Source organism: Apostichopus japonicus, chromosome 11 (assembly GCF_037975245.1).
Source record: "Apostichopus japonicus isolate 1M-3 chromosome 11, ASM3797524v1, whole genome shotgun sequence".
NCBI classification, from domain to species: domain Eukaryota; kingdom Metazoa; phylum Echinodermata; class Holothuroidea; order Aspidochirotida; family Stichopodidae; genus Apostichopus; species Apostichopus japonicus.
Window position 1 is genome coordinate 25,604,671 of NC_092571.1, and position 12,691 is coordinate 25,617,361.

General features: G+C 37.7%; 1 protein-coding gene across 4 annotated transcripts in view; it reads right to left on the minus strand.

Annotated features, from left to right (window-relative positions):
• The window catches only part of LOC139976154 (nephrocystin-4-like), a 55,912-nt gene that overhangs the window by 19,666 nt on the left and 23,555 nt on the right, over positions 1-12,691 (minus strand). For 3 of the 4 annotated variants that reach the window (XM_071984627.1, XM_071984626.1, XM_071984624.1), the window contains 14 exons: positions 12,479-12,583; positions 11,813-11,959; positions 10,594-10,733; positions 9,648-9,835; positions 9,043-9,175; positions 7,937-8,152; positions 7,403-7,465; positions 5,165-5,298; positions 4,206-4,326; positions 3,658-3,761; positions 2,710-2,898; positions 1,506-1,601; positions 1,083-1,200; positions 754-897 (listed from right to left, as the gene is read on the minus strand). In XM_071984627.1, coding sequence (XP_071840728.1) covers positions 754-897; positions 1,083-1,200; positions 1,506-1,601; positions 2,710-2,898; positions 3,658-3,761; positions 4,206-4,326; positions 5,165-5,298; positions 7,403-7,465; positions 7,937-8,152; positions 9,043-9,175; positions 9,648-9,835; positions 10,594-10,733; positions 11,813-11,959; positions 12,479-12,583 — 1,898 coding nt within the window. The remainder of the gene's footprint in view (positions 1-753; positions 898-1,082; positions 1,201-1,505; positions 1,602-2,709; positions 2,899-3,657; positions 3,762-4,205; positions 4,327-5,164; positions 5,299-7,402; positions 7,466-7,936; positions 8,153-9,042; positions 9,176-9,647; positions 9,836-10,593; positions 10,734-11,812; positions 11,960-12,478; positions 12,584-12,691) is intronic. The other variant, XM_071984625.1, reaches the window with a different exon arrangement.

The following is a 12,691-nucleotide window of genomic DNA, read 5'->3' on the forward strand; positions in this document are numbered from 1 at the left end:
ACGACATACATTAATCTTGGAGTGACTTGAACTCGGGACCTTATGATTGAAAGGCACCGGCGTTAACCACTGAGCTAACACTCCTAGATTCAAAGGATGTAGATTCAAAGGCTGTCACAAACAAATGCTTGTGACAGCCGATACTTGATAGGTAGTATGTGATAGCAATGCAAATAACACACATTTACCTTACAAACCTGACAAATAATATATATATTTATTAATATATATATATTTGAAATTGCTATGAGTTGGAAAATCCAGAACAGTGAAGAAACCTTCCAGCCTCCACCGGGATTGGAACCCTTTATATGTTTCATATGCGGGCACCCTAACCAACTAGGCTACGGACACTGATTGTATGTCCAGAGGTTCAAAACCAGTAAGGAATTTAGTCATTTCACTGTAGACGTTTGACACCTGTATTGAACAATGCTGGTCCTGTGTTGGTGACATATATGTGTATATATATATATATATATGTATACATAATATGTATATATAATGAATCTTGTACAATGTCATGATGACTCCAGGAGGTAAAGTCATTTAGTTTATTTAAATGGTGCTATTGTCCTGCAAACAATAACAGTATTTCTAGACTATAAACAACTTTTCCCATCACAACCGGTAAGAACAGAAACAAACAAAGTTATGAAGAAAGCAATCCTTTCATCTAAATCCTTTCAATCAAAATTAATTTAACTAAAGAAAGAAAGAAAAACCCAAAAGAGACAAAGGTTGTTGACTCACTTTGAGTTGCACAGCACATGATCCAATGAGGAGCAATGAGTCTCCATCCCAAACGTCGATGTGGAGGGTTTGTAAATAAAGATGTCGGATGAATAAATGACCTTCACCGGGTTTGAGGTACTCTGGATCTACCCGGTAGCTGATCTGGATATATGATTTGAAAAGCAAATATAGAGTAGATCAATGCAGTCATGACACAGACAACACTAATAACAAGAAAGGAAATAAGAAACAGAGAATATAGAGTAGACCAATGCAGTCATGACACAGACAACACTAATAACAAGAAAGGAAATAAGAATCATCAAGAGCTTGGTTTTGTTCCTCACCATCCAGCCCGGGTCAGTTTCTTTGGCTGTGATTTCATCCTCCTTGAGTTTCCTCAAGACGAGAGGAAACTTGTCAACGGGTGTTGCTACTTTGTTGTCCGGCTCTGAGACGAGTAGCCTGGACAGAGATGAGAGAAAAATAAAATAGAAAATTAACAAGTTTGTTTACTCTTAGATCTAGTTATAGACCACAAACAGACATATGCTTTGAGCTCAGTGCCAGGTAGATAGATACATATACATATATATATAGATATAGTAAAGTGTAATGAAATAGGTAACATCACTCTCTTTGCCATACCAGAAGGAACTTAATTGTTACCTCTTTGTGGTAATGGAACAAAAGTTCACTGCTTACCACCGGTCCACGGTACGGTCACAGTTTACCTAACTAATGTTACAGACGGAAAATTTCACTTTTACCTCTCCGTGGTAACGGCTGGATATCTGTAAAACTGGAATGTGAAGAAAACTGTCTTTGGGAAGTCTGTCCTGGATGGCTGCTGGTTTGTGAATGGTCTGTAAGAGAAATACAACGAATATGAAACAGAGCTTAAAAGCCAACTATGGAGACTTTTCGATGAACATAAAATCCCACCATTTTGCATGTATGTAATCACACGGTGACAGGTTTTTTTTTTTACACATGTTGATTATGGGTATGTAAACTCCCAAATTAATGGAAAATCCCCCCCAAAAATTTTGTCTCCGTAGTTGGGAGTTTAAAACCACTTTTCTGATATGTAAAAGAGGGAATTTTCTCCTGAATTTTAATTTAAACTCACATTACTAGTTTGTCCACTATAACATATGCATTAATTCGTCAATATTTTACCAATGCAGGATAATATGCCAACTTATAAAATCAATACATCTATGTAGTGTCCATATTGAATTGGAGGTAAGACCTTCATAAGCTGTGACCATGTGGGTCTAAATGGACATACGTTTGCCTTGTGGATATATCTTTGGATCATCACTCAATGGATATTTTCCTATCGGCAGGGAAGATCTACAAAACATCTTACTTACATTTGTAGTCCTCTTCTGTGACTAGAGATCTACAACACACAGAGAGGACTATTGTCCCTTTCCACTGCTACTTCACATTTCTATTTTATTTGACTGGTTGTTACATACTGTATGTACAGTCACAAGCAAACTTGCAGATTGAGTACAAGTGGAACTCCCCTGAGTTTGAAAACAAGTATGAGTACAAGGCTCTAATTGTATGCGTGTATGTATGTATGAATTTTAGATCCTCCTGCAAGCAGGAACTCGCAAAGAAGCCTCATTGGCTTATCAAAGCCGCAAGCTGACCGAAATCAGTCTCTTACATTCATATTTAACGTCCATGATTATGAATTGTCAATTGTCAACAACTCTGTAACTGGACGACATACATTAATCTGGGAGTGACTCGAACCGGGACCTTATGATTGAAAGGCACTGGCGTTAACCACTGAGGTAACACTCCTAATTGCACGTACTTGGGGGTGAGGGGGGGGGGGAGGGAGTGCAAGGACAGGAAACTAATGTAGAATACAGACTGAATTAAAATCTGACCACAAAGTTATACCTTACTTAACGATTACCATCTCAGAGGAGAAGAATACCAAATACTGACCTTGCCAAAGCTAAGAATTGAACAACAATCTCATTACACTGTAAAGGGTCGACGCTCTCCTTCTTTGGACGAAGGACCGCATGTCCAAGGACATCGACAAGCTCTGGGGGTTCACCGTGCCTGTCTTGAATTGCGGGAAATCCAGCTTGATACAGGTAGGCGTACGCAGCACGAGACATTCCAGGACCGCTGGATAATTTAAAAAAATATTGTAATTATGCGAATTTGTGAGAAACAGTATAGTGGTAATGTACGTCACCAGCTTGGGAAGAAACAAGTGAAATTTGAATGGACTAACTCTTTATATAAAATGTTATTATTATTATTACGCCGTTATTTATATAGCGCATAATCCACAAGTTCTATGCGCTTTACAATTAACCCTGGTCATTGGTAACTTGTCACACCTACACACCAAAGTGTGCACAATTCAAACAATCTCTCCTGGGGCACAACAGTGCACCACAGAAAAAAAAAGAAAAAAGAAATTGTGACATTTTGGATTCAGAGGTGTAAATTATTATCCATGAAATCCTCAGAGTTCAGGTAAACACAGAGGAAGGACAGTAGATTGGTAATAGATGTTAATGTCATAAAGAGTCTGAGTCAAAGGCCATCACAAACCATCACACGTAGTAGAACAGAATCGCGATTGGTGTGTGCAGACAGGTAAGTGAGGTGCACTGCTAATCCTGTTTCAGGTTGTTTTGAAAATCAACGATACAGCAAAACTTATCAAAGAAAGATAGAATGTAGAGGGATGCCCAAGACAATCATTAAATACACCATAAACCTTTTACACCATCGCTGTAATAACTGCAACACCAAAAGTCACACAACTAAGTCATTGCATGGCAGTGAATTTATTCCTCACAAAACATGTTTTCTCTGTCTCTAGTCTATGCATGATAGGGATCAATTAAGAGGGTCAATTGAAGATATGCCTACCTTTCTTTAGGTGTCAAGGTGGGGATTATTGGGGCATGGACGGGTGCAAATGGTATCTCCTGAAGCTGTTCCTGGTACGAACTGTCTGTAACGTCTCTTTCATTCTGAAAGAAATATAAAAGTTGAACAATGAAGAGGACATTTTATACGAAATACAAATAACGGTACATGGGGAGGGGGAGAGTGGTAAGTCTTCAGACAGACAAAAGATAATAAAGAGATAATAGCAGTCAAGGAACAAAGAAGTTTCCTTCTTGCTCCTTACTTATGTAAGCATATTTAATGATTTTTTTTCCTCTTCAGAACCAACCAGTTCTGCTATCATATCACCTCCGTGCCCCTCCCCCCCATTTGGTTTGACATACCTCTAAGAGAGTTTTCTGTTAAGGACATTCAAAGGGGAAGTTTTAGGGTTTGTCATATATCCAAGAGGGATCTTTAAGGGGTATCCCACAGGGGGTAACTACTGGTTTTGACATACCTCTAAGTGAGTGATTTATAAGCCTAGGTGTACCCACAGGGGGTAGGTTGTTGTACTTTATATGTACCTCTAAGTGAGTGATCTGTAAGGGGTATCCAAAAGGGGCAGCAGGGGATTCTATGCCTCCATTACTTCTTGCACTGTCCATGCCCTGGGCAGAGTAGTTAGACATTGCTGACTGTTGGAATCTGAATGTTAAGAAAAAAAGGGAAAAAAACATCAAAGTTCTAACCTCAGAATGTTAAAGTTTCAATTCGGCATCAAAACGCAGCATGAAATCTATCTCTTGGCTAGGTTTGCATTGATGATTCAATTCATAACAGGCAAGGAATCTGTGGCATTTGTATCATTCACTGGTTCCGAATTTCACTGTGTGATGCTCTAGATACTAATTTTAACTTTACCTGACATATTAACACGACTTCTTTCCTTGCAAATTTATTTTTATTTTTACTAAAGACAAAGTAAACAATTAAGACAATCGGCAATCAACCTTACTATCGCAGATATGCATAAATTTAAGGGTATACATCCGAAGGGAAATTAATGCATTTCCATGAACAAAAATCATGCATTTCTATGAACAAAACATGAATTTCCATGAAGAAAATAATCCATTTCCATGAAAAAATTAAAAATGCATATCCTTCACATGCATCCTTCACAAACAAAAACAATTCTAATGGACAATTGGAAGCGAAGGTGTGGATAACTGGGCGATGGGCCTCTTCTTTTCTAATGCATATTTATATCGTGGTCATTAAAATATTGAAAGGTTTAATTAAATTTCTGTTTAACTACCAATTTAAGTCACCTGATCAACACATGACATTTGAAAATGTTTCAACTTAATAAGTTGAACGTGATTTAATCGCAGACTGTAAGCAAATCCCTTTATTTTTGTGTCGTCCAATTTAATAATATCCAACTCAAAGGGTGTGTCGGGGAGAGTAATATTTATCAGGTAGATCTTTTGAACAACTGATTTAAGGAGTGAGAGTTATCATCTTCACGTAAGACATTTACCTTCTTGGACTCCTTCCTAATGGTGGCTTTCCGCTGAGGGGAGCATTGACCTCATGAAGAGCCGATCCTTCACTGGTCTGTGAGGGCAGGGACATCATGGAAGAAAACTGACCTCCTGATGGTGGTTTTAGATCCTGTCATGAAAAGGAAATGTTATGGAAAAGGAAAATTGATGAGAAGTAATAACATCAAATGCTCTCACAAGTTTGTATTGATCCTTGACAGACTTGTTGATTAACACAGTAAGAGGGTAAATATAGAAAGTATTTTTTTATCGAAACAAATATGTCCCTGCTCTGGAAATGTCAGGTTATTAAGGGGGGCGGGGGTAGGTGGGGGTTGCGGCATTGCGTTACAATTTTTTATTCATATAGCAAGAGTTCATAAATGTTTAAAGTCTGACAATTTTCTACTTTCCAACAATTTCATATTCTATTCGAAAAGGTAGTAAAAAGGAATGTTAGGTTGAAAGTTTGTTTAATATGTCACTGAATTGCGCGACATTATTCCTTGATGTAGAGGGATGAATATGGATACAAAGTGGTTTCTGCCTCGTCTTGCACTCGGGAATAAGCTCCCTGTTTTACAGACTGAAAGGTAGCTTGTGATTTCTGACATAACATAAGTAAATATATAAAGTAATACAAGAGCATTAAATTCTCCTCGTAGGTATTTGCAGCACAAAACAAAAACATTTGTAGTATGAATCTATGAATAAATAAATAAATACAACAGCATTAAATTCTCCTGCTAGCTATCTGCACCACAAAACAAAACTATTTGGAGTATGAATCTGTATTTTTTTAAAGAATAGAAAAGAAAAAAGAACATCGAGAGTTAGTATTTAGAAGACAACATCTGCATTACGAAAGCTGTTTGGTGTCTGATACTTTCCAAGAAGAGGATTAGAGGAAGACACGACAAAGAGATAATACTCAAACACAACAACACTTTCACAGCAGATACACCTTGACGTAAAGGGTCAAACTGGGGCATAAATTGCTATCGGCTGGGTGAACCAACCTGTGGTGCTGGGGCATTCAAACAAGCACCACATACAGCATCTCGGACAAAACTAGACTGCTTTTGACAACAAGGAGGAAATCGGTGCCTTTAACATCTCAAACTGATGGCACCGAAGCGCCTCAGACGGTATCAAGGTACCAGTTCTGAGCTGGAAATCAGTCTGCCAATTGGCCCTGTTCACAAAACATGAGTTGCGTATCATGGTCGGGGCAGAAGTTATTATTCTGATTAAGAGTTGAAGATAAGTATGAGTCAGTTGAACCGTGGGTGAGAATAAATTTCCCATAAACATGAGTACATGGATGAGGGAATGAATACATTGAACTATGTTATCTTTACATGGAGCTGATACGACGTGGATGTATTGCTTTAGTCATGAAGAGCATCCAGTTGCATAAGAAGTATTATCATGCCTTCCCAACAGAAATTTTGTGTGCATATAAAGTACAGAGCTTATATAGCAGGCAATATATCTCTTCATGGTGTTTGGTGTAATAAAAAGTGAAATAGATCACAGCAAAGTACTTTGATAATTTGTAGTAATGATATATCTGATCGATTGTCAAACACAAAGGGGCTGGATGAAGGGGGTGGGGGGCCCCCCACCCCCTTCATCCAGCCCCTTCATCCAGCCTGGGGATTAGAGGGATAGATATCATTGGTTAGAATGGCTACTTGTGGTAGATTATGAACTAATCAGCTGATCCTACCATTTCTAGTGTCTATACAGTTATCTCATGTTTTTGTTAACATTTCTACCAGTCCCAGGGCCACTTTACAAAAGTGTCATGTCCATTGACCAGACTAAAGGAAGAAGTCGCACAACACACTGCAAACCTGTGAAGTGACCCAGAATACAGGTGGGTTAATTGTCCATCTTTAACGCAACATTTGCATGGCTCAATGGTGAAAATGTGGCAACAATCATTAGAAAACCCTCCACAAGTAAGGAATAAATTTAGACATTCTCAGGTTTGTTTCAACCTGATTTACGATGCCAAAATGTTAGTCGAGTAATAAAATGATGTGAGACCGGTGTTGTAGATATGAATTGAACATGATCTGTGAATACCCTGTACTCCAGGGAAAAAAAAGGTTCATAGAGCAAGTCGGTAGAGACCGAGTGCTGTAATCTTTACACCAAAATGAAATTTGTTAGTAGTGTATAGGTGCCAGTGAGGGTAAGTAAAGACACCCACGAACCCTCCTTACCAACATACGAGGCGAGCTTACGCTTCCTGACGTGGGAGAAATCGGTCGAGAGTTTCCCTCTTTCTGAAGATTACGACAAAGTTTAAAACACTTATAAATTTGTATTTGTCAAATCTGGTAAGTGATTACAATGTCACCGGAAAAAGAAAAATGTAATAATTTTTGAACTTTTTACTGCAGGAACAAGTTGTTGTTGTTGTTGTTGTTGTGACAACTACAAATTTTTAAAGCAGGAAACACTTACATTAAATGTTTATAAACAAACATGTTATTCATTTATTATTAAATGAATAACACATTTGTTCATAAACATTTTAAAGGAATCTTCTTACAGACATTTACACGGAAAATATTTTACACTGCTATTTGAAAAATCTCACACCAACATCTTGTTCCTAACTATAGATTTTTTACAGTTATAACTAACTCTTGCCAATAATAGCCTTCCATCAAATAGGTAATCTGTTAACATAAATACTTGATTCTAATAAACAATGACATCACAACAAATATAAAATAAACGAATAAACGAACCTTTAACTTGAAACTAAAACTGATTGTTCCTCCATGATCTTTGCCTTTCTCTGTATCATCCGGTTTTGCATAGATTAAAACTTGATCGGGATTATGAGCTAATCCGCCCTCCAATGGCATAGAGACGTCCCTGGTTGGCTGGGAGAGGTCTGGGGTCCACGCAGCCCACCTTATGAAATAACTTTGGGTTTGAGACCGTCTCATGCTCCCAGCCAGCTAATTGAGATGAAGTGAGAGAATGAAAGTAGCAACATCGGTACAATATCACTGTTAGGGAGTTGTTATCAGTGAAATGAGAAAGTCCTAGTAATTCATGCAACTACTATATCAAACAGTTAAAGTAATATGATATCATACCCTTTCATTTTAAATCATCCATTTTGCCATTTTCCCTTCCCTTCCCTTCCCTTCTCCTATAAATGTCAACCTTTTTTTTCTATTATTACATTAGCATAACCGACAAATTGTCTGCCAAAATAAACACTTTTTGAAGACTTTAAAGATTCCCTTGGATTTTTTTGTAAATGAAATATGGACAGATTAGGCTACGGAGCTACATCTTATTGGTATAATGCCATTGACAATATTCTCAGAGGAAACTCAAAACTTTGCTTTAGAATTTAGGGGATTGTAGTTCGAAATGTGCTTTTTTCTATGGATCAAAGCAGAAGCTTGAAAAGGGCAAATTGTTTGGTAAAAGGGGAATTGGAAAAGAAAGAGACAGGGAAAGGGGGTTGCAAAGAGGAGAAGGATGGGGAAGATGGCAGGGGAAGGGGGAAGGAAGGGGAGGGTGGGCAGGGGAAGGGAGGAAGGGAAGGGAATTGGAGGAAAGAAGACAAGGAATAGAAGAAATTGAAAAGAGGAAAGTGACGAAGCAACACATCTGAATAATTTTACAGCAGCTTGCTAACTATGCTGCCAGTGCTGAATTTCAAAACCTTCATAGTGTGTCAAATTCACCTTGTACTATACAAAGTGACATATCAACAGTTGCTATGGTAACCAAATTCGGTTACAGAATTACCTTTGCTCTAGCAGTGTTATTTGAAACTGTGTATAACTTGTCATGATAAATTGTAGTTACATTTTGGGTCTTGACCGTTTACCTTTTTCTCCTGGTCGGATACCGGTATAGTAACGATGTACTCCAGAAGGAAGAGGACAGCGTACAAAGGATCGTCCACAAGAGACTTCAGCTGAATCTTGCTCTTGACTTGTAGCGAAGATAAAAGGCTTTCTCTGTAAGACAAACAAGAAATAACACTAGCACTGTCAAATTCAACACAGACAGGGGTGTAAACCCTTCTTTTTGTTTTGAGGTCATTTTTCATATTCTAATTTAAGACAGCTGCATGGATACTTTTAGAAAGTTTACTTTCTTGTATGGTTCATTGCACTAAATCTGCACAACATTATTTTCCTTTTGTAGACCATAAAAAAGAAGAAAATTCTGCCCCCTCCCCCCCCCCAAAAAAAATTAGCGTTACTAACGAATGAATAAGTTGTGTTTATATAAAACACTACGGAGAGGTAAATTTGAAAAGTTGAAAAGTTAACAAGTTATTCCTCACAAAAAACATGTAAATGAAACTGTATTAAAATCCTCATACTTTCTCTCTAAATGAAGCTAATGAACAAGAATGTTTGTTTGGCTTAAGGAAGGCGGTGAAGGTGGGGTGCGTTGAGAGGGAGGGTGTACATGCTCATTTACCTTGACCCTGACATTCCAGATTTGTGCTTTCCCCTCGAGAGACTGCCCCTGTTTCCTCCTCTCGTGAAGACATCTGCATCTAACATGACTATTTGCGGCTTGTCCACGTACTCCCATCCATTGTGAAGATTCACATGGAGGCGTCTCTCCGCAACTTTCACAGCGGCTCGATCGGCCTGGATATTTTCCTGCGTACGGTATAAAGAAAGTTTGATTCTCTTGTAATTAATGTAATTAATGTCTTTTGGTTTAAATTGAGGGTGTGCCTCTGTTATCCCATCTCCTATCCACCCCCCCCCCCACTCTTGTAAATACTGTAATTAATGTCTTTTGGTTTAAATTGATGGTGTGCCTCTGTTATCCCATTTGCTCTCCACCCCCCCACTCTTGTAAACTGTAATTAATGTCTTTTGGTTTAAATTGATGGTTTGCCTCTGTTACCCCATCTCCTCTCCTAACCCCCCCCCCCCATTCCCCTCCTCAACTTATTAACCCTAATCATGGTACAGTTAACAGACACTAAAGATGTAACTACGATATAGTTCACAACGATTTGGATCATAGTAAAGCAACAAGCTTTTAATCATGAGATAATGAGACACATGTTATCACCAAATTAAAGGAATTCCTTTATATATAAAGGAATTAATTATAATATATCCAAATTTTACCTGGATTGATTTAAACAGTTCATAGATATCAATTACAGACTGAATCCTACATTTTCGTTGACAAGATCTTTCAGGAAGGTAAAATCCAGATACATTAGCATTTCTCAGATTGTTTGAACTTTGGGGCACAATAAATATCCTGATTAATTTTTAAAATTTTTTATTGATCTGTGACTTTTGAAACCAGAATTTTTTCAAAGAGTCATTAATATTTTTTTGGGGGTAATTCACTTCATTTATACACTTCATTGTTTTTTCTACACCTTCAAACTTACCTTTGCCATTCTGTCTGCATTCACTAATTGACACAGATCTTCCTCAAATTTCTCTACCGATGGTGGTAACACAATGTTTATTTTGTCAAGTACGCCATGGATCTTCTTCAGCGGCTTAGGTTTCCGAAAGTTGTCTCCATCTAGAAGCAAACAGATGGAACTTATTTATCAAAAACTGGGTGCAAATGTTTTTCTATATTGCATTTAGCAAATTCTGATGTTTATGAATGTTGAATTGACCATGGTTGTTAAAAACTGACATATCTCTGCATAATTTGAAGAAAAACAAGTTGCTCATATTACATGGAATTTTTATGATGCATAACTAAATCAAGTTATTCCATTGTTTCGTCACGATCAAAATGATATTAACAAAGTACTTCATCTTGAAACTCACAAATTGAGGAAAATTTATTCTAATGCATCTATTTCTGATAATAAGAGAGAACACAGGATGCAACCTCATGTTGCGACGACCAATTTTCAGTCAAAAACTTGACAACCGGAAATCTCTCAATTAAGGTATAGACCATAGATTCATCAAATTTGTCTACAATTCGCCCAAACATCATGTTTCTAAAACTCAAACCATAAAATCATAATGGGTGATTTCTTGGCTAAATGGGAAACTGAAAAGTAAACCGTACTTTTGCAGTAACAGGTCTTCCTTTAAATTCTCTGATACATATTTGTTGAGCTAAACAGAAAAACGTCAACAAACTCACATCGCTTGAGAAGCCGTCTCCGGCTCCTGCGACTAAAACCACCACTTTCTCCATTTTTAAAAGACTTTAGCATTTTCTAAAACTGAAATGAATTCTGAATATAGACACAGTCATAACACAGACACAGCTTGCCTTATAGGCAACCTGAAACTTTCGAAAGAGATGCTTTGGGATTTTCACCATGGTTTTCTGTTTTGTGATGCTTATAACTTTCGTCTAATCCTCTCTTTGTTCCTCCACTGTTTATCTCCTACCTCTCCTTGTCCCATGTTGGGTTTTTTCTTTCTTCTCTCCATCTCGTGTCTACTAATCCCCTTACATCTATCTCTTTGAGTTCACCTTGTTCACTAACCTGTCTGTATTCTGTGCGTGTTTTTGTCCTGTCTGTTACTGTTACTTGTCATTTAGCCTTTGAAGAAGATCCTGCTAGGATCGAAACGTCAGGCCAACCTACTTTTACACGATTATAACTTTTATCAACAAAGTTGTCTTACCATCAGCTACGGCAACTCCGGGTACGACGTCCGACCCTGAGAAGAAGGCGTTCTCTGGTATGAGATGAGAGATTTTCTCCATCAGACGATGAGTCTTGATGCTGTAGCAGAGCTGGCAGTCTGCTACCAGGGTAATCAGTTTGTGACCTGTCAAGATCAGAGACGATATTTCTATTACGTAAAGCAAAAATTTAGGCTTTCGACATCTGACACTTTCCAACCGACCAGATCATGATTTTGCTTTTCGTTTTCTACATATCTTCTCCACAAGGCTTGGATGAACTTCTTAAATACACCACTGGTTCGAATTCGTTTGTAGCCAAAAGTCTCTCGTTGTTCTTTCAAAGATTCTTTATAATTTTCTCACAATTTTCAGTTTCTGGATTTGTTTCTTGTGTGTGTCATAGTCATTCTCAATCAGTTAAAGACCACTCATACGTGTCTAAGGGTCTTGAATAGCTCGTCTACAAAAGTCTTAAAATTGAGAAAATGAAAAACTTGATGATAGACAACTTGTGAGCACTAAATAATGACCGAGCTAAGAACATATTCCAAATTATAACAGAAATGTGTAAAAAATGATTTGTTAGTGATTGAAACACGGTGGTCATTACAGCATATCTAGAAGTTTCTATGTTGTTAAATTTACCAAAAATACCCACTAACCTTCAATGTCATCGTCCAGATACAACAGTGCCCTCGGTGATCCATGAAATACATCAACACGCTTCACCGGGGCGGGGCTTCCGGATGACGCGTCAACAAATTCTCCTGAAAGAATTCGATAAATGCATTAACACGATGATGATTGCTTAATAGCAAGTACTTTATTTACTTGCAATTTAAAAAAAAGAAGTTACCTAAACATTTTACCAATTA